General features: G+C 44.2%; 1 protein-coding gene across 3 annotated transcripts in view; it reads right to left on the reverse strand.

Annotated features, from left to right (window-relative positions):
- Positions 1 to 23111, reverse strand: part of ppp1r1b (protein phosphatase 1, regulatory (inhibitor) subunit 1B) — a 66955-nt gene that overhangs the window by 39536 nt on the left and 4308 nt on the right. For all 3 annotated transcript variants that reach the window (XM_062050086.1, XM_062050084.1, XM_062050085.1), the window contains exon 3: positions 15668 to 15995. In XM_062050086.1, the coding sequence (XP_061906070.1) occupies positions 15668 to 15775 (108 nt within the window). In that variant the 5' untranslated portion in view covers positions 15776 to 15995. The remainder of the gene's footprint in view (positions 1 to 15667; positions 15996 to 23111) is intronic.

Genomic DNA, 23111 nt, shown 5'->3' on the forward strand with positions numbered 1-23111 from the left:
ATTGTATGCCATTGGGTTGAGTTTTTTCTTACCATGATGTGGGATCTGAGCCGACGATGTCGTTGTGGCTTGTGCAGCCCTTTGAGACACTTGTGATAAAGGGCTATATAAATAAACTTTGATTGATTGATTGACTAAATCGTACAAAATCTGAGGCAATTTCTTCCATAAAAAATCATTAAAATCCAATTAATCTGTTCAAAAAATAAACACATTAACACAAAACAAATACAAATTATTGAGTGGAACCTCAATTTAGGAACCCCTCATTGTACATACTTTTTGATTTATGAACCGCAGAGAGAATAAAAATATGCTTTGGTGTATGAACCTTGTCTCCGTGTGTTAACGTTTCATCCACCCATTGTATGCCTGCAGGGGAGCCATTTTATGCCTGGAAGCACATCCATTGTTCATTAATAAAAATGACTGATCGATCTCCGGCGCTCAGTGCTCATTCAGTCAGCCTAATGCTGCTGTTAGCTACTGTGCTACTTGGTGCGCTTTTCAAGTTTTTCTTTAGCCCGTTCGACCCAACTCTCTCGTTTGAGTCACACATTAAAGGCCTACTGAAAGCCACTACTACAGACCACGCAGTCTGATAGTTTATATATCAATGATGAAATCTTAACATTGCAACACATGCCAATACAGCCGGGTTAACTTATAAAGTGACATTTTAAAATTCCCGGGAAATATCCGGCTGAAACATCGCGGTATGATGACGTATGCGCGTGACGAAGTCCGAGTAACGAAAGTTATGGTACCCCGTAGAATCCTATACAAAAAGCTCTGTTTTCATTTCATAATTCCACAGTATTCTGGACATCTTTTGCAATTTTTTTAATGAACAATGAAGGCTGCAAAGAAGACAGTTGTAGGTGGGATCAGTGTATTAGCAGCGGACTACAGCAACACAACCAGGAGGACTTTGTTGGAGCGCTAGCCGCGCTAGCCGCGCTAGCCGCCGACTTCACCTTGACTTCCTACGTCTCCGGGCCGCCAAACGCATCGGGTGAAGTCCTTCGTCCTTCTGCCGATCGCTGGAACGCAGGTGAGCACGGGTGTTGATGAGCAAATGAGGGCTGGCTGGCGTAGGTGGAGAGCTAATGTTTTTAGCATAGCTATGTGCAGTGCGGTTGCTAAGTTAGCTTCAATGGCGTCGTTAGCACAGCATTGTTAACCTTCGCCAGCCTGGAAAGCATTAACCGTGTATTTACATGTCCACGGTTTAATAGTATTGTTGATTTTCTATCTATACTTCCAGTCAGGGGTTTATTTCTTTTGTTTCTATATGCAGTTAAAGCAGGATGCTATCACGTTAGCTCGTAGCTAAAGCATTTCGCCGATGTATTGTCGTGGAGATAAAAGGCACTGAATGTCCATTTCGCGTTCTCGACTCTCATTTTCAAGAGGATATAGTATCCAAGGTGGTTTAAAATACAAATCTGTGATCTACAATAGAAAAAGGAGAGTGTGGAATCCAATGAGCCAGCTTGTACCTAAGTTACGGTCAGAGCGAAAAAAGATACGTCCATCGCTGCCTCTCAAGTCATTTACTGTAACGTTCCTCATCTACGAATCTTTCATCCTCGCTCAAATTAATGGGGTAATCATCACTTTCTCGGTCCGAATCTCTCTCGCTCCATTGTAAACAACGGGGAATTGTGAGGAATCCTAGCTCCTGTGACGTCACGCTACTTCCGGTACAGGCAAGGCTTTTTTTTATCAGCGAGCAAAAGTTGCGAACTTTATCGTCGATTTTCTCTACTAAATCCTTTCAGCAAAAATATGGCAATATCGCGAAATGATCAAGTATGACACATAGAATGGATCTGCTATTCCCGTTTAAATAAAAAAAATTCATTTCAGTAGGCCTTTAAGAGTGTTACTAAAACAGCCTTCTTTCATCGCCGTAATATCGCTAAAATTCGTTCCATTTGGCTCACTAGCACTGCAGAGATCATTATTCATACGTTCGTTACGTCTCGTCTCGATTACTGTAACGTATTATTTTCGGGTCTCCCTATGTCTAGCACAGTGGTTCTTAACCTTGTTGGAGGTACCGAACCCCACCAGTTTCATATGCGCATTCACCGAACTCTTCTTTAGTGAAAAATAAAATGTCTTTTTTTTTCAAATTCAAGAAAAAGTTTTTTTTTTACTGGTGCACAAAATGAACCGTGCATGAACATCACCTTGTTCAAAGAACAAAACCAACACAGTGCATGAACTCACAACAAATTACACACCTTACACACATTACCATGAATGGATTAACGTGGACCTCGACTTAAACAAGTTGAAAAACGTATTCGGGTGTTAAGATTTAGTGGTCAATTGTACAGAATATGTACTGTACTTTGTGAACTCTACTGTTTCATATAATGTATTCTCTTCCTTTGCAATCTGCTAGTAAAAGTTTCAATCGATCAATCAAACAACCTGCAAATCAGATGGAAAATTAGAGGGAACATTGTTTGGGGGTATCCATAATACGCTGATAGGGAGAAGTTTTTATTTACACGATAAGTCAAATGTGTCTTTACCTCCGTGGCGGAGGCTCGGCCGAATCCTTGAGGCCGACTCACCGAACACCTAGGGTTTGATCGAACCCAGGTCAAGAACCACTGGTCTAGCATTAAAAGATTACAGTTGGTACAAAATGCGGCTGCTAGACTTTTGACAAGAACAAGAAAGTTTGATCATATTACGCCTATACTGGCTCACCTGCACTGGCTTCCTGTGCACTTAAGATGTGACTTTAAGGTTTTACTACTTACGTATAAAATACTACACGGTCCGGCTCCTTCCTATCTTGCTGATTGTATTGTACCATATGTCCCGGCAAGAAATCTGCGTTCAAAGAACTCCGGCTTATTAGTGATTCCCAGAGCCCAAAAAAAGTCTGCGGGCTATAGAACGTTTTCTATTCGGGCTCCAGTACCCTGGAATGCCCTCCTGGTAAAAGTTAGAGATGCTACCTCAGTAGAAGCATTTAAGTCCCATCTTAAAACTCATTTGTATACTCTAGCCTTTAAATAGATGCCCCTTTTAGACCAGTTGATCTGCCGTTTCTTTTCTTCTCTGCCCCCCTCTCCATTGTGGGTTGTGGGGGGTGGGGGTACAGGTCCGGTGGCCATGGATGAGGTGCTGGCTGCCCAATGTCGGGACCCGGGGTGGACCGCTCGTCTGTGCATCGGTTGGGGACATCTCTGCGCTGCTGACCTGTCTCCACTCAAGATAGTCTCCTGCTGGCCCCACTATGGACTGGACTCTCACTATTATGTTAGATCCACTATGGACTGGACTCTCACATTATTAAGTGATCCACTCGACGTCCATTGCACCGGTCGCCCAGGGGTGGGGGTCTCCACATCTGCGCTCCCCTCCAAGGTTTCTCATTGTCCCATTGGGTTGAGTTTTCCCCTGCCCTGATGTGGGATCTGAGCAGAGGATGTCAATGTGGCTTGTGCAGCCCTTTGAGACACTCGTGATTTAGGGCTATGTAAGTAAACATTGATTGATTGATTGATTTTGTAGCATGTTTCGAGCTCAATATGAAACTGAAGAAACAGACAAGCGATATGTGGTTTGAAATCTTCAGGAAGTATCCACAGTGTTGTCGACATTGCCGCCGCCACCCCCCCACTGTAGACAAAGACGACAAACCGACAAGGTAGAGTGAATGTTAATTTTTATTCCTAATCATTGTAGCGAACTTGCTGATAGAGTTAAAGAGTTTCGCAATTTCAAACTGTGAGTGCACCACAGGGCTAATGTCAATGTGCGCGTGTGTGTGTGTGTGTGTGTGTGTGTGTGTGTGTGTGTGTGTGTGTGTGTGTGTGTGTGTGTGTGTTGTAAGCAGGGCGGCTGTGCAAGGAGGACAGTTCAGCTCGTTGTTGTTTTGGCTTTAATTATTAAATAGAAAGTTGATCCATCGCCCCTTTATTATGTTTTTGTTATACAGTACTGTATAACTCTTTATATTGTGTTCAAAGTGTGTGGTTTTTTTTACTAAAATTTGGACTTGTCAAAGCTGAAACCCATTATTCATATTCACATTGTTTCTTACGCAGATATGTGCTTCTACATACAAACTTTTCTATTTTGGAACCCTGTTCAAGAACCGATGAAGCTTGTGAATCGAGGTTCCACTGTAGTAGCACAGAAAACAATGTAAAAGACATAAATAATAAGGGAAATCCCTTTTACTTTATTGAAGAGGCTTGTTGGTTAAGACAGTGATGAGCGGAAAGGGAGTGATGGTGTCATGTCTGTGTTCATGTTTTTGTTTGGCCATGTGCTGTTTTGTTTTTTGGACACTTCCTTAGTTCCTTGTTTCACTTCCTGGTTTTGTTTGTCACCATAGCAACCATTAGTTTCACCTGTTCCACGTTTGGACTCACACACACCTGTCTCACGTTTTCACATTGTCATGTCACGCACCTGTTCACAGTTAGTCACGCACCTGTTTTCACTTATCATGTCACTATATAGGCTTTTCTGTTTCTGTTGTTCGTGCTGGCGACATCACACATTCATGCCATGTTCACAGTTTCTTGTCACGTAAGTTTTTGTTTAAATGTTCATAGTTCTCCGCCATTGTGCGCGCCTTTTGTTTTTTCCTAGTGACGTTTTTTTACCTCCGCTGTGAGCGCCTTTTGTTTGTACCCTTTTGTTTGTACTTTGTAGTTTATAGTTATAATTAAACTATGTCTTTACCTGCACGCCACGTCCGTTCCATTTCTTTTGCACCACGGGAGAGCAAACCACGCCAAAGACCTAGTCTTGACAGATGTCGCCAGCATAAGAGCTCTCCCGCAAAAAATTTGGACCATTTTGACGAGGCAACGTGGGAGGTCCTCCGCGCGATGGAGGAAGAGACACTCCGCCATTCCCCCATGGAGCGCAGGGATCTCATGTGGGGTCCGACCGGCAAACTGGTGCCGATCAGCTCCCTTTGGCCCGGGGACGTTGGCACGTCATCCCTGTCCCGGAAGCGGCGCTCCAGACCGAGGATGTCAGGGAAGGTGAGCGGACAGCACGCTGCGCTCCTGCAGGCTCCTCCCCCTCCGGGCGGAAATGGAAATCAGCCAGCCTGGCAGCTCAAGGAGCACTCCACAGACCTGGAGATTGTTTTCCCAAATTCTTTACCGGTTCAATCCAAGCCACCCAAATTCCATGCCCCGCCCCCCAGGACTCATGCCACGCCCAAGTCAGAAATTTTTTTTTCACCCACAAAAGCCCAGGTGGGGGGGAAAGAAAGACATTTTGGACAATTTAGAGGGGAGGATTCTGCCCTCCTCCTGAACCCCCTCCGCCCACCCCAAAAGACGGTTCCAGACCGCGGGGAGCGCGTCTGGTATCCGCTCCTTGAGGGGGGGGCTAGGGCTGGGAATTGTTCAGGTGGGGTGGCTCAGCATCGTCACGCCAAGCCACAGCCTCCAGCACGACCACCACCACCTGTCTTTCGACCTGCCAAGCCACAGCCACCAGCACGACCCCCACCACCAGTCTTTCGTCACGCCAAGCCACAGCCTCCAGCACGACCACAACCACCTGTCTTTCGACCTGCCAAGCCACAGCCACCAGCACGGCCGCCACCACCAGTTTTTCGACCATGCCAAGATCCACCTGCTCCACGCCCAGCTCCACGCCAAGCGCCACCAGTACCTGCTCCACGCCAAGCGCCACCAGTACCTGCTCCACGCCAAGCGCCGCCAGTACCTGCTCCACGCCAAGCGCCGCCAGTACCTGCTCCACGCCAAGCGCCGCCAGTACCTGCTCCACGCCAAGCGCCGCCAGTACCTGCTCCACGCCAAGCGCCGCCAGTACCTGCTCCACGCCAAGCGCCGCCAGTGGCGGCCCCACGACGCCAAGCGCCGCCAGTGGCTGCCCCACGACGCCAAGCGCCGCCCGTGGCTGCCCCACGCCGCCAAGCGCCGCCCGTGGCTGCCCCACGCCGCCAAGCGCCGCCCGTGGCTGCCCCACGCCGCCAAGCGCCGCCCGTGGCTGCCCCACGCCGCCAAGCGCCGCCCGTGGCTGCCCCACGCCAAGACCAAAGCCAAGACCAAGAACCGCCAAGTGACCAAGAACCGCCAAGTGACCAAGAACCGCCAAGTGACCAAGAACCGCCAAGTGACCAAGACCAAGACCCGCCAAGTGACCAAGACCAAGAACCGCCAAGTGACCAAGACCCACCAAGTGACCAAGACCAAGAACCGCCAAGTGACCAAGACCCGCCAAGTGACCAAGACCAAGACCCGCCAAGTGACCAAGACCAAGACCCGCCAAGTGACCAAGACCAAGACCAAGTCCAAGCACCGCCACGCCAAGTCCAAGACCAAGACCAACCACACCAAGACCAACCACGCCAAGTCCAAGACCAACCATGTCAACACCAAGACCAAGTCCAAGACCAACCATGCCAAGACCAAGACCCAGACCCTCGCCAAGACCAAGACCCTCGCCAAGACCAAGACCCTCGCCAAGACCAAGACCCACGCCAAGACCAAGACCCGCCGCGCCAAGCTTCGCCGCCTGACGCGCCACGCCAAGCTTCGCCGCCTGACGCGCCACGCCAAACTTCGCCGCCTGCCATGATGACGACGCGCCTGCCTCCTCGTCTGCCACGAAGGTGGCCACAGCCTGGTCGTCCGCCACGCCAAGTGCGCCCACCTCATCGGCCATGGATATGGCCATTCCCGGGTCGCCCACCTCGTCAGGTACAGTGGCGATCTACGCGTCGCCGCCACCTGATCCTGCCCCGGTGGATTCGGGGACACCTGGTCTGGCGACCCACCGCCATGTCCCCCTCCCCCCCTCCCATGACTCTTGATCCTGTTTTTTGTTTTTGGACATCTGGGATCTGTCCGTAAGGGGGGGGTTCTGTCATGTCTGTGTTCATGTTTTTGTTTGGCCATGTGCTGTTTTGTTTTTTGGACACTTCCTTAGTTCCTTGTTTCACTTCCTGGTTTTGTTTGTCACCATAGCAACCATTAGTTTCACCTGTTCCACGTTTGGACTCACACACACCTGTCTCACGTTTTCACATTGTCATGTCACGCACCTGTTCACAGTTAGTCACGCACCTGTTTTCACTTATCATGTCACTATATAGGCTTTTCTGTTTCTGTTGTTCGTGCTGGCGACATCACACATTCATGCCATGTTCACAGTTTCTTGTCACGTAAGTTTTTGTTTAAATGTTCATAGTTCTCCGCCATTGTGCGCGCCTTTTGTTTTTTCCTAGTGACGTTTTTTTACCTCCGCTGTGAGCGCCTTTTGTTTGTACCCTTTTGTTTGTACTTTGTAGTTTATAGTTATAATTAAACTATGTCTTTACCTGCACGCCACGTCCGTTCCATTTCTTTTGCACCACGGGAGAGCAAACCACGCCAAAGACCTAGTCTTGACAGATGGAGGGGAGAACAACACCGTTGTACTTTTCTTGAAACCAATAGGGTTTCTCACCTTCTTTATCAAAGTGGTGGCACTCACAACTTTCTGTGGCCCCATGGAGGATTATTTTGCAGTCGTACTCAATTAAAAAAAAGTGCAGACTGAGTCACTAAAGCGTGAGACTCCTCGTTTGGACACTGTATTCTGCGGAATGATACACTGGCAAACGGACTAGTTTGTTACGCCCAATGTTCAGCCATAGGACTAACGAGACGATATACAGGAAAAACCGGGGCAAATTTTAATTTTTGCGACTTTGTGTGTCCCTTTCAATGGTGTCTTGATTAAGCTTGTGCATTGCAATTCTTTAGACACACATTGACTATGTGGCTTGTAAACATCCTTCGTCGTTAGTGAACAATGCGTTTATAGGCACGTTACAACGATCACTTTTATTGCAAATGTGGATCGGGGAAGGCCTTCGCGAAGCTTGGAGGGGGTCGTACAAACAGAGGAAATTGGGTCTGTGTCGCTGCAGCACAAGGTTGCATTGGGAGGTCTTTGGGGGGGAAGCAAGCTTCTGTAGACGCTTCAATGCAAGAGCATGAACCAGACTTTAGGAGTGCCAACTGTTGCTTTGTCATGTCCTTGACAGCCTTATGGTATCAGGGTTTCTACAGGTATCTGAAAATCTAATGTAAAGCTTTTTGATTCCTTATATTAATGCAATTTAAAACTAATTCAATGCCCATGTCCTACTGCAGATAATTATTATATATCTCAATTGACAATTGTAGACTTTTGACAATGATAATCTTGAATAGTTGAAAAGTTTACATTAACTGTTTCTCTCTAGTGAATTAGCTCACAAGAATGTTTAATCTGAGATTTTCATCCATTTATTTTTCTGTAAGGGTAGCAGCAGATGCCAGTTGTGGTGGCGACAGCAGAAGTTGCTTTGTTGATCACGCCAAAGAAATTTGGCACTGTTAACTGCTGCCTGTCTTTAAAGCGATTAGCTAATAGCATGTGTGATTTGACCGCATTGGTGTCTATTGAGCAAAGCTTGGAGGTCTTTTTGCACACACTGCCAAACACCTCTCTGGGTTTACAATCGGTGGGCTTTGACCAGGTTTTAAAACGTTGGCCAACCGGGCACTTTAGCTAAAATGTGCATTTTCCCGAAATAAATTGCTTTTCGCGCTTTCGCCGCAGCATGAACCCATACACATGTATCAGCTGTAGACAATAGCCAATTAAAAGGTTCCGCCTGTCATCATCACACTGCACTTCCAATCAAAATGATTAAGTGTTTATGCAATCAAAATAATTAAATGTGTATATAATCAAAATAAATTGTGAATAACAATGTTTTTTTCCATCAATTGCATAGGCATGTGTCACACCGTGGTGAGGGAAGTCCTGTTTTGGGGTTGTCTGGCACATTTCCTGTTTTATTTTGAAAATTCTAATCCTCCTCTCGTTTCAGGCCACTTGCCCTTCCTCCTGTGTCACTGGTCTGATGTCTCTCCTGATTGCCTGATTGTGCCCACCTGTGTCACCCTCCCTCATGTGTATATAGTCCTCGTCTTCCCCTGTCTTGTTGCCAGAGTATATCGTCTCGCTATGTACCTCCAGCCTTGTCCACAGCCTTGTTCACAGCCATCAACCAAGTTGATAAGTATTGTCTCGCTTTGTTTATTGATTCCTTTGTTCCCTCTGAGAGAGTGATTTTCTTTTGCTAAGTTTTTTGGTCAAGTCTTTTTGTATCAATTTTCATAGTGCCTTGTCTTCCTTTTTTTTCCTCCTGGAGCGCTTTTAGTTTTCAGGCTTCTCAAATACTTTATACTAGTGATGGGTTGATGAGGCCTCATGAAGCGTTTCGACACATTGCAAAACTGTATTGATACTGTGTCGATACTGTGTCACTAAATACTGACATCTGCTGGACATTAAAAATCCCTACAGGCAACCTATGGACCGACTCAACTGACACTGATTTTATGACCTAGTATATACAATAATATAAACCAAGTCATTGTATTTCATTTAGGATTATTTAATATCTTCATTTAAATAAAAATATATTTTTATCTTTTTTAGATACAGTCAAATAATGTGAACATGTATCATGACTAGGATGGTAGAAGGTGGGGATTGAACCCCAGTAACCGATTGCTGGCACGGCCACGCTACCAACTTCGCCACGCCGTCATTCCTGTACCTTCTCTAGTAACAGTAGTGATGGGTCCTGCAACACAGATGCATAGGCGCATGCGTCGAGCTCATAGAGCGAAACCCTGTGTCGGTGCGCGTACCGCTTTTAGAAAGTCACGTGACCGATCATGAGCTGCTTTGGTCACGTGACCGATACGCGAACTGTATCGCACTGACGCCTCCTCTGTGCCCTGTGAGCAACATTCCCTCTAAGGTGCGCGCCTGCGCAATTGCGCAGTGCTCAGGCGTCCTCCGCGCACACCGTGCGCCGCACAGCCAATATATGCCGCGCACCAAATCAAACCCATCTGAATTCTAAACAAAATAAACACATTTATTCTGTGTAATTTTGAAATGCAACTTTGAGTGACAGTGACAACAAGCGGCCCTAACGGTGTTCGTCAACAACACGCATTGCGCCGCTTCCTAATAAACAGTTTGACGCGCAGGCGTCAGTGCGATACAGTTCATGAGCGGTCACGTGACCAGAACAGCTCATGAGCGGTCACGTGACCAAAACAGCTCGTGTTCGGTCACGTGACTTTCTAAAAGCGATACGCGCACCGACACAGGGTATCGCTCTATGAGCTCGACGCATGCGCCGATGCATCGGTGTTGCCGGACCCATCACTACTTTATACATACTTTCTGTTTATAGCGTCTCAACTTTTTAGCATGAGAGAATTTCCTTTTTGTAGATTATTATAGATTGTTGGTTTTTTTGTGTATTCGACTCATAGAACTTTTTGGCTATTGCCTGTTCCTCCTTATGGAGTGATTTTCTGTTTATTGCCTTATGTCCTATGCTAATACCCTATAGGTGCTTGAATATATCTTAGATAGATTTTGTAGCCACTTTCTTTAATCACTCTGTCCTAGAGATAGCAAGGAATTATTTAAATAAAGGTCTGAGTCAATTGTCACTCCTCTGCATCTGAGTCCTCATTTACGCCAAGACATAACAGTATACTCTGGCCAGTATGGACTCAGCAGAGGCTAAACAACTGACGGAAATCCTGCACACCCAGGAATCACGGCTCGCCCGACATGAGGAGTTTCAGACGGCGATGGCAGCAAACATGGGTCACCTTTCCTCCCAGCTACAAGGACTACTTGAGCAGCTTGCTCGACCGATTCCGGCGACCCAGCCCCCCACGCCACCCGCTGCTCCCACTGTCTTCACCTCCTTCCGGAGCCGGCTGCAAGCTGGCCCCTCCGGCGCCATATGCTGGCGCTCCTGGTTTGTGCAAAACTTTTTTGATAGACTGTGCTATTCATTTTGAACTGATGCCCCATGCATTCCCCACTGAACGTTCCAAGATTGCTTTCATGATTTCTCATCTTACGGATAGAGCTAAGGCGTGGGCTTCTGCCGAATGGGAGCGGAACTCTTCACTCTGCCACTCCTTCACAGACTTTCAAGCTGCGCTAACCAGGACTTTTGACCCGGTGACCTCTAACAGAGAAAAGGCACAAGAACTAAGCAGTTTAAAGCAGGGCACCGGGCCCGTGTGTGACTACGCCATTGGCTTCCGCACGCTGGCAGCAGAAAGCGGGTGGGACGACACGGCTCTTTACGACGTCTTTTTGAAAGGGCTCAGTGCTTACATACAGGACCTCCTCGTTCCTCTGGACCTACCCGACAATCTAGATGCCCTCATCGAGCTTGCCATCAGGACGGACAATCGACGGGCCCAGCTCAAACGACAGCGAGATGGAGGATCGGAAGCTGCAGAAAGAACCACCCATCCTTTAGCACCTAACTGGTCGACGACTCGGCGCTCACCCCTGGAGCTACATCCTCACTTACGCACCAACCAGGAGGGGGAGCCCATGCAGCTGGGGAGAGCCCGACTGACGCCAGAGGAGCGACGCAAGCGGCTGATGGAGGGGAGATGTTTTTACTGTGGAGAGGGCGGCCATCTTGTCGTTTCATGTCCAACCAAGAGATCCCAGGCGGTGAGTCACATTCCGGCTGTTCCTCAGAGGCCACGCACTCATACCAAGATCACGTTAACAAATCACACAGTCACATCGCTAGAGGCGTTAATAGACTCTGGGGCAGATGAGAGTCTGATGGACTGGGGTTTAGCTAGGAGACTAGGACTCAAGTCAGAACCACTAGTTAAACCCATTAAGGCCAGGTCTCTGAATGGTAAGGAGCTTTTCACCATCACACACATCTGTGAACCTGTCCAAATGAACATTGACGGCCATCAGGAACAAATTTGTCCATATTTGATTAATTCTCCTTCTCATCCGTTGATCTTGGGGTATCCATGGCTGTACCAGCATAACCCTCGTGTGGACTGGAAGACAGGGAAGATCAGTGAATGGGGAAGGGAATGTACCCAGAACTGTATTTTTTTCTACTATCCAGAAAGAAAGTGTCAAAGAAATTAATCTTTTTTCTGCTAAACCTGTCACAGACTCAGAATTTCCGGACCTGAATTCTGTCCCCCCCTGTTATCACCATCTACGACAAGTCTTCAGCAAGACAAAGGCCCTGTCACTGCCACCCCACCGTTCCTACGACTGTGCCATTGATCTACTCCCCGGGGCCACAATTCCCAAGGGGCGTCTGTACTCCGTCTCGGGTCCAGAAAAAGCTGCTATGAACGATTACATCTCGGCATCACTGGAATCCGGCCTGATTCGCCCGTCATCATCGCCAGCAGGAGCAGGGTTCTTCTTTGTGAAGAAGAAAGACGGGTCGTTAAGGCCCTGCATCGATTATAGCCCCCTCTCTTTCCAGAGAATGAGTCAGAAGTGTCGGTCCCCTCCGCCCATGCCATGGTCCGACGTTGTCACCGCATTTGGGCAGCCGCCCGTCAAGTATTGACCAGACAACAAGATCGGATGAAGAGAGCGGCAGACCGCAAGAGACTACCTGGGCCTGCGTACCAACCCGGTCAGAGAGTCTGGCTTTCAGCCAAGGACCTACATCTCAAGGTCACATCAAAGAAACTGGCACCACGCTTTGTAGGTCCATTCCCAATTACCAAGCTCGTCGGACCTGCAGCAGTTCGGCTTCGTCTGCCCCGATCCCTCCGCGTCTATCCCACCTTCCACGTCAGTCAGGTCAAACCAGTCAAAGAAAGCACCATGGTCCCAGCCACCACGTCCCCTCCACCACCCGAAGTAATTGAAGGTGGACCAGTATACAAAGTTAAACGCTTGTTGGCAGTGCGCAACCGGGGTCGGGGCAGACAATTCCTGGTGGATTGGGAAGGATACGGACCTGAAGAGAGACAGTGGGTTCCTTCCCGCCACATTGTCGACCCCACTCTCATCAGGGACTTCTACAGAGACCACCCCGAACAGTCTGGGCCGTCCGGAGTTGGCCATAGAGGGGGGGGGTACTGTCACACCGTGGTGAGGGAAGTCCTGTTTTGGGGTTGTCTGGCACATTTCCTGTTTTATTTTGAAAATTCTAATCCTCCTCTCGTTTCAGGCCACTTGCCCTTCCTCCTGTGTCACTGGTCTGATGTCTCTCCTGATTGCCTGATTGTGCCCACCTGTGTCACCCTCCCTCATGTGTATATAGTCCTCGTCTTCCCCTGTCTTGTTGCCAGAGTATATCGTCTCGCTATGTACCTCCAGCCTTGTCCACAGCCTTGTTCACAGCCATCAACCAAGTTGATAAGTATTGTCTCGCTTTGTTTATTGATTCCTTTGTTCCCTCTGAGAGAGTGATTTTCTTTTGCTAAGTTTTTTGGTCAAGTCTTTTTGTATCAATTTTCATAGTGCCTTCCTTTTTTTTCCCCTCCTTCTGGAGCGCTTTAAGTTTTCAGGCTTCTCAAATACTTTATACATACTTTCTGTTTATAGCGTCTCAACTTTTTAGCATGAGAGAATTTCCTTTTTGTAGATTATTATAGATTGTTGTTTTTTTTGTGTATTCGACTCATAGAACTTTTTGGCTATTGCCTGTTCCTCCTTATGGAGTGATTTTCTGTTTATTGCCTTATGTCCTATGCTAATACCCTATAGGTGCTTGAATATATCTTAGATAGATTTTGTAGCCACTTTCTTTAATCACTCTGTCCTAGAGATAGCAAGGAATTATTTAAATAAAGGTCTGAGTCAATTGTCACTCCTCTGCATCTGAGTCCTCATTTACGCCAAGACATAACAGCATGTGTAACAGATGTGTACGTTGGTAGACCGCACTCCCTGACAATCTTAAAAGGGAACTGCACTTTTTTGGGAATTTTGCCTATCGTTATGAAAGACATGACGATGGATGGGTTTTTTATTAATGCATTTTAAATATTAAATACATTTGATCAAAAGTTTGCTTACAATGGAGGCGTTCAACATCATAAAGGACAGTACACACCCCCAGCACAGTCTCTTCAGCCTCCTACCATCCGGCAGACGATACAGGAGTCTGAAATCCAGGATTACGAGACTGACAAACAGTTTATACCCACAGGCCATCCGGCTTGTGAATGCTAACTTGTGAATGCTAGCTCCCCCCCCCCCGTTTTACTTTTATCTTTTTGAACAAAAGACATCTACCATGACCACCCCCGAACTGTGAACCATCACTGTAGACACTTTTCACCTTTGACCACTAAAGACACTTTAACTGCTGCTGTGACCCAAGGTCACCTCCATATTTATACTGTTGACTGTCAATCAGAATGTGCAATAATGTAATGTTACTTACTGTGCCTTGTATATACATTTTTATTTTTATTTTTAGCTAAGTACCATGTGACTTGTTGAAGGGTGGACTAGCAAAGTAAGATTTTCATTGTACGGCAAACTGTCTGTTTAACTGTGCATATGACAATAAACAATCTTGAATCTTGAATCAATTCAGCCTATAAAGCCCCTAAGGGAAGGAACAAGTGCTTTTTGTGTCGTCCTCGCCAGTTCCAGAACTTGTCGGATTATATCTTCAGCCATCCACTTTTCAGGTGACAGGCATGATTTGTGATCTACAATAAACTTCCAGGGAGCAAGGAAAAGAGGAAAAAGCAGACCACTCAATGATGTAAACACATGGAAGTGATCAGGTCGTCGCTATAAATAGTTTGTCTGCGTTAGCGCTTATAATAACAATCACTAATACTTGGTTAATATTCAAGTCACAAAATGTAAATGGAGTGTTAATGGTGCTTTTTGAATGGTTATTTATCAGATTTTATGGGCCGAATAATGGAGCTCCCATTGGCTCCGCCGAAAGCTGACTTTTATTTACGTTTAACATTTAAAATGCACAACAAAAAAAATCCATCCATCCATGTCTTTCATAATGATTTTGAACGATAGGCAAAATTCCCCAAAAAGTACAGTTCCCTTTTAAGAGCAGTGCTGGATACCGAGTTGACACCTCAGGCTTTTAGCTCGGTAGCTTGCACGCTGCACTTTCATTGGAGGGACCCAGGTTTGCGTGCCGGGCTGAAGCAGGCGCCGAACCAAGTGGGAAATGCAAGACTTTTTTTATTGCCTGTTGACATCAAGTGTAATGCTTTCAATGCCATTCAAGGCCATATTTTTAGATACATGACTTTTAATGTGTTTTAAGGACCCACGGAAAGCCTGGATAAGTTTAATTTCCGTTTCCATGGCTATCCTCACACTTTTCCTCATCACAGAAAACAAGCCAGAAAACTTGAGTTACTCCTTGTGGTGGTTCTCAAAATTGTTGCTTAACTCTACAATTTGTACTTTGTTGGTCCCACTGGCATGTAGCCAGAGACCCCGAAAGGGGAACAGAAGCGATCATTACCGTATGCAGCAACACAAAAAGTTGAGGCCTGGTGGCTGTGATAATGAGGCTGATGTCCAAGTCACGTTGCTAAAACAGGTCAAGATGAGACAAGGCAGGCAGAGAGGGCCTAATTTCATGAGGAAGCAGCGAGAGGGAAATGTCACCATCATTTCTCAACTGGGCTGAGAAGAGGCAGCATGTTCATAATAAAAAGAAAGCAGACACCAAGTTGTTTGAGCGAGGTGACCTGGATTGTGAGCCAACATGAAGTGGATTCCAAGAACGGGAGAGACATTTTTAAATGTCTTCAATGCCACTCACCATCTCCACTTGCCGGGGGTCAAGGTTGGTGGGTGCCGAGGACGGGACGGCGAACTGGATCTTCCTCCGCTCTTTAGGCTCCACCTCGGTCGACACGGAGGGCTCCATGGTCCTGGATCCTGGGTGCCGAGGATCACTTTAACCTCCCTGGAGGCTTGCTGCTCCTCAACACGTTCCTCCCACTCACTTGGCCGCACTTGTCCCGCCTTTTTAGAAGCAGCAGACGGGGCACGCCGAGTCCTCATCCACCAGTTGCTCCAAAAGTCCGCTCTGGTTCGTTCCCCTCACCGGTGGACCCGTGCAGGAGCAGCAGCCTGATCTGATGAGGCTGAATAGGGAGGGAGGGAGGCGTGTTAAGGGGCGGGTGAGATATTAGCAGAGGAGGCGGAGTCAAAGTACAAAGGGGGAGGAGAGCGTGAGCGCAGGGGGGATGTCAGAGAGGATGGACTGGTGTTTTTCTTTAAGCTGAAGTGGATTTGTGATCAGAGAGGAAAAAAATCATAATCTCATCACGTCAGCTGAGCCTCTTTTGGCCTCTCTTTGTGAATGAAGGATTTGTGCTGGGAGGGCTCCACAAAGAGATAAACAAGTGGAGGGAACACGTACACCGAGACGGAACCTACACTACGTCACAGCCTTGGGGAAAGAAGAAGTGGACATAGTTTCGAATTGGGGCTACTCTAGTGGCTAAAAAAAAGGAAGTCAGATATTAAATGACAGGTTGTGGACTAGTCCATCACTTGCTGTTTGCTGAGGCAATGCTTCAGTTAAAAGACACATTTTACTATGTTTAGTATATTATTCCATGTTTGATATTAATTGCTGCCAAATGTGCAATCTGGATTTAATCCAGATTTTATTTGGTCTGATGTTACAATTTCAGACATTTTGTTAATCCCAAATGTATTTTGACCCAATCTAAAAAAGTAGCGACTCTTAAAATAGTTAATTTTGGTATTTGTTTCCCCTCAAATTTAAAATCAACTGAACAATTTTAGAAAAAAATATGAATAGAAAAAAATACACTAACAATATATACATATTTTTTATAGAATTATTGTCACATATACTATATATACATATACAAATTGTATATGTAGTATACATATATAAAGGGTCGCTATTAGAGATGTCCGATAATATCGGACTGCTGATATTATCGGCCGATAAATGCTTTAAAATGTAATATCGGAAATGATCGGTATCGGTTTCAAAAAGTTACATTTATGACTTTTTAAAACGCCGCTGTACGGAATAGTATACGGACGTAGGGAGTTGCGTCTCCCAGTCATACTTGCCAACCCTCCCGATTTCCCGGGAGACTCCCGAATTTCAGTGCCCCTCCCGAAAATCTCCCAGGTCAACCATTTTCCCGAATATCTCCCAGATAACAATATTGGAGGCGTGCCTTAAAGACACTGCCTTTGCGTGCCGGCCCAATCACATAATATCTACGGCTTGTCACACACACAAGTGAATGCAATGTATACTTGGTCAACAGCTATACAGGTCACACTGAGGGTGGCCGTATAAACAACTTTAACACTGTTACAAATATGCGCCACACTGTGAACCCACACCAAACAAGAATGACAAACACATTTCGGGAGAACATCCGCACCGTAACACAACATAAACACAACAGAACAAATACCCAGAACCCCTTGCAGCACTAACTCTTCCCGAACGCTACAATATACATGGTACCAGCCACTGGACTAGATCTGACCAATCTAAGTCTACGAGCCCGAACTGATGAAGCCTTCTCGGATGAGCGGTGAAACGTCTTCAAGACAAACCAAACAGTCCAGTCGCGATCCATTGAATGCCCTAAGATGACAATGACCTGGATGAATGAGAACATTCGTAGACACATAATAAACACATGTGTTCATAATATTTGAAAACATAAACTGTAAGTAGGTTAGATATAATTATTGAATATGGTTGAAATCAAGAGTAAGATTACTAATTCACTATTAATATTTGCGGTAAACCCTCATTATCGCTGACCATAGTAAATTAATTACCGCAAAGTAATAATTATCCATTATACATAGCTAGGGCATAAAAACATTATAGGAGCCCTCTGGACATTAAAAAACACCCTTTAGTCACCTTTAAACTCATTTAATAATCCTATATGAAGGCTGAGGCTGAGCCAATCAGTGGCCATAATATGAACATCGCACTTTGATTGGTTTGGTCTCATCTAGAGGCTAATACTGAAGAAGTGTTGCTATTTTTAGTTCATTTTCCCATGTTGTGCTTAAAAATGCTTAATTTAGGCTAGGGGCGTCCATACTTTTTCCACTAAGGGCCGCATACAAAAAAGTCAAAACATGCGGGGGCCATTTATATTATTTTCTTTTCTTAAAAACACATTATTAAATTAAAAACAGACAATGTATATATTTAAAGACAATATGTTGTGTCAGCTTTGTGTTATAGGTGACAAAGCTTATTATTTCCTAGCATTCACATTTCAGCAAAATTACATCTTTTTGCTCTTTTTACTTAAATTTTTACTGTTCATTTTTTGTTTGTTTTTATTTTATTGAGCTGTGGGCCGCACTTAGGACATCCCTAAACAAACAAAAACCCCAAAAAGTCTGCGATAGAGTGAAGCCTTAACTTTGAAATATAGATGTCCGATAAATGCTTTAAAATGTAATATCGGAAATTATTGGTATCGTTTTTTTTATTATCTGTATCGTTTGCTTTTGTTTTTTGTTTTTTAAATTAAATCAACATAAAAAACACAAGATACACTTACAATTAGTGCACCAACCCAAAGAACCAACCCATTTACACTCATTCACACAAAAGGGTTGTTTCTTTCTGTTATTAATATTCTGGTTCCTACATTATATATCAATATATATCAATACAGTCTGCAAGGGATACAGTCCGTAAGCACACATGATTGTGCGTGCTGCTGGTCCACTAATAGTACTAACCTTTAACAGTTAATTTTACTAATTTTCATTAAATTACTAGTTTCTATGTAACTGTTTTTATATTGTTTTACTTTCTTTTTTATTCAAGAAAATGTTTTTAATGTATTTATCTTATTTTTTTATTTTTTTTTAAAAGGACCTTATCTTCACCATACCTGGTTGTCCAAATTAGGCATAATAATGTGTTAATTCCACGACTGTATACATCGGTATCGGTTGATATCGGTATCGGTAATTAAGAGTTGGACAATATCGGATCTCGGCAAAAAAGCCATTATCGGACATCCCTACTTTGAAACACACTATGGCGAGGAACTAATGTATATTATATTTAAAATACTATAAATGTTAAGAAGCAGCACTGGTTAAAAGTTTTTAAATATTTTTCTATAATGTTATCTAATGTTGTCTAAATTTTAATTCTAAGTTTTCCATGCATGCTCTATGAAGAGTAAATGGACACATAATAATAGTGAAACTAATATATTTTATTCATCACGCTAGTTTCTACAAATAAAACACTGAAGATGATGTTATGCTTATATTTTTCTACTTTAACTTTGCACAGTTACATTTAGTTTTTTGTGCTGTCAGTCACATTCAATTAATGGAGGTGCAATTATAAATGTGCCCCATTGAAAAGGGGTCAATGTGTCTTTGTGGGAGCGTGTTCCACAGGGAGCCAAGCTGGAGAGGCTGGATGTAAAATGTCAACACTTCCACAAAGCCACTACTGTTCCAAAGAGGCAAAGAGCTGTACGTGAAGATGGAAGGTTGACAAAGCAGGCCAACAAACACGAGCAGTTGCTGGAATATTCTGCAGAGTTTAAACTGCTACAGTGGATGAGGTTCAGCACAGCCAGTGTTGCGTAACTTGGCTGGTTGAGTTTGGCTGCCATTGAGCAAAAACATTTTGTGAGGAATTCATTATAGGCTCAAGTCACAAAGAGGCAGCTATGAACGACATCACCTCGCTGTCTTAATAACGTGCTCCGCACCAAAAATGAGGTCACTTCTTCCCACAAGCGACATCTGCGGCTAGGGCTGCAACTAACAACTAATTTGATAATCGATTAATCTGTCGATTATTACTTTGATTAATCGATTAATAATCGGATAAAAGAGACAAACTACATTTCTATCCTTTCCGGTATTTTATTGGAAAAAGAAACAGCATACTGGCACCATACTTATTTTGATTATTGTTTCTCAGCTGTTTGTAAATGTTGCAGTTTATAAATAAAAGTTTATATAAAAAAATAAATTTAAACTAAATAAATTAATTTAAAAAAAAAAAAGTAGCCTCTGCACATGCGCATAGCATAGATCCAACGAATCGATGACTAAATTAATCGCCAACTATTTTTATAATCGATTTTAATCGATTTAATCGATTAGTTGTTGCAGCCCTATCTGCGGCGTATGAGCAAGTACAGGTGCATCTAAACAAACAAGGAAGATTACAGCTTGCAAATATGTGCAACGCTAAAATAAGGCCCCATTTACACCAAATCAGATTTTTTTCTACTCTAGTGACTATGATCAGATTTTTTTGGCCAGTTTAAACATTCCAAAGTGCTTCAAATATGATCTTTTCGCATCTGATCTAGGCCACATCAGGAGGTAGTCTAAATCTGAGTGGAATCTGATCTTTTCAAATGTGACTTCAGTCTAAACGCAATCCAAAGTCTATTTTCGACAGCCACATTTTCGGTGCATCGCTACAGTAGTCAATAGTGCACAAATAATAGGCTGTATGTAATGTATAAATATATATTTTGATTCCGAAGAAATAGCAATTGTTGAAGGACCGCAATTGACGTTGATCCATGTTGATCCATGCTGATGTCTGTGTCTCCTCTACTTAACAGCCATAAAAAGATTAGAACTCTCCCAAATATATTACACCATATATATCCAGTCATATATAACGGCGTGGCGCAGTTGGGAGAGTGGCCGTGCCAGCAACCTGAGGGTTCCTGGTTCGATCCCCAGCTTCTACCAACCCAGTCACGTCCGTTGTGTCCTTGAGCAAGACACTTCACCCTTGCTCCTGATTGGTCGTGGTTAGCGCCTTGCATGGCAGCTCCCGCCATCTGTGTGTGAATGTGTGTGTGAGTGGGTGAATGTGGAAATAGTGTCAAAGCGCTATACAAGTATAATCCATTTACCATATATTACTTTTATTTCTTTTCACTAGAGATGTCCGATAATGGCTTTTTTGCCCATATGCGATAATTCCGATATTGTCCAACTCTTAAATTACAGATTCTGATATCAATCGATACCGATATATACAGTTGTGGAACTAACACATTATTATGCCTAATTTTGTTGTGATACCCCGCTGGATGCATTAAACAATGTAATAAGGTTTTCCAAAATAAATCAACTCAAGTTATGGAAAAAATGCCAACATGGCACTGCCATATTTATTATTGAAGTCACAAAGTGCATAATTTTTTTTTAACATGCCTCAAAACAGCAGCTTGGAATTTGGGACATGTTCTCCCTGAGGGAGCATGAGGAGGTTGAGGTGGGCGGGGTTGGGAGGGGCGGGGTTGAGGTGGGGGGAGGGGGGTTAAAGGGTAGCGGGGGGTGTATAATGTAGCATCCCGGAAGAGTTACTGCTGCAAGTGGTTCTGGGTATTTGTTCCGTTGTGTTTATGTTGTGTTACGGTGCGGATGTTCTCCCGAAATGTGTTAGTCATTCTTGTTTGGTGTGGGTTCACAGTGTGGCGCATATTTGTAACAGTGTTAAAGTTGTTTATACGGCCACCCTCAGTGTGACCTGTTTGGCTGTTGACCAAGTATGACTTGCATTCACTTATGTGTGTTAAAAACCGTAGATATGTGATTGGGCCGGCATGCAAAGGCAGTGCCTTTAAGGTTTATTGCCGCTCTGTACTTCTCCCTATGTCCGTGTACCACTCCGTACAGCGGCGTTTTAAAAAGTCATACATTTTACTTTTTGAAACAGATACCGATAATTTCTGATACTACATTTTAAAGCATTTATCGGCCGATAATATCGGCAGTCTGATATTATCGGACATCTGTAATTTTCACGTAAAAAAAACCCTCATTAAGGTGTGGCGACCATATCTAAGGTGGGGGCTTTTATTTTATTTTGTAGTAGTAGCGACTTCCTTGTTCATGTACAGAATCCGTTCAACGTCCTTTGTTTTCACTTAATCCAACTGCGCATGCAAGTTACGTCGAAACCACATTGGGGCCTGTACGCGTTCATACTGGAGTTTGATAAAGAAGACCACATTTTACTTGCAGTAAACTGGAAAATCAGATTTGGCCCACTTTGGCCTGCAGTCTAAATGTAATCTAAATCATCATTATTCAAACGCTGCGAGGAAGAGCCAATTAGCTCAGCATTAAATGGATCTGACATTTTTCACTATTATGACGTCACCAAACCAGTGTCACGTAGTTTATTTACGCAACTGCAGAGAGTACATGTGTTTCTCAATTATGTTCTGTCATGACCAAATTTTCCGCAACCTGCCTGAATTGAATTGATATTGACAACTTAATATTTATTTATTCATATGTACAATGTAAGTTACATTCCTTTTAAAATCACCTTAATATTAAATAGATGAATAAAATGAGCATAGAACAGAATAGACGTTTATTGCCATTTACACAGGACAGGACAGGTACAGTGGAATTCTTGTGCGTTTCTTCCTTAGTCAACTTCTACCAAAGGCTTATTATTAAGTTGATTAACTTAATGTGTAACATTTAAAGTGGAACTGCACTTTTTAGGAATTTTTCCCTATCATTCGCAACTCTTATATAAGATAAGACTAAAGCATTTAGGTATTTATTTTTTTAATGCATTCTAACTTGTAAATAAACGCTAGCAAAAGTCAGCTCTATTACACCAATAAAGCGGTCTAAAACACATCCATCCATCAAGGTTTTATACACACCCTTTCATCCATTTTCTACCGCTTGTCCCTCTCGGGGTCGCAAGGGGAATAAGGCGAATTCTAGCTGGATTCGGGCGGAAGGCAGGGTCCACCCCGGACACATATCAACCCATTTGTGAAAGTAACGAAGTTGACCAGAGTGCTTTACGAAGTAGTCAAAGAGTAATAAAAGTGTTATGTTTACAAATACAAGATTTCCCTGAGCAAGAGATGAATCTGTCGACAGCAACACATACAGGCCTAAGCAAGATAAATGTAAAAAAATACTTTTGCTTCATAATTTAATGTTTTGAAGCTTTTTAAACTTAATTTAGACGCCCTCGGTCCTCCTTTCTTCTTCCACTGTGTTTAACTTGCATGCCCAAGTCCAGTAAAACTGCTTCCGGGTAAACTTGTTGTAAGCCCCGCCTACAGGCACCCGCCCCTCACGCTAAAACCCTGCCATTAATTTTATACCGTTAAAAAAAAAAGAAATTAAACGAAAAAGAGAAGCGATCATAAAAACATTTGAAACACACAAAAACAATGAAAGGA

This window comes from Entelurus aequoreus, linkage group LG06 (genome assembly GCF_033978785.1).
Source record: "Entelurus aequoreus isolate RoL-2023_Sb linkage group LG06, RoL_Eaeq_v1.1, whole genome shotgun sequence".
Taxonomy (NCBI): domain Eukaryota; kingdom Metazoa; phylum Chordata; class Actinopteri; order Syngnathiformes; family Syngnathidae; genus Entelurus; species Entelurus aequoreus.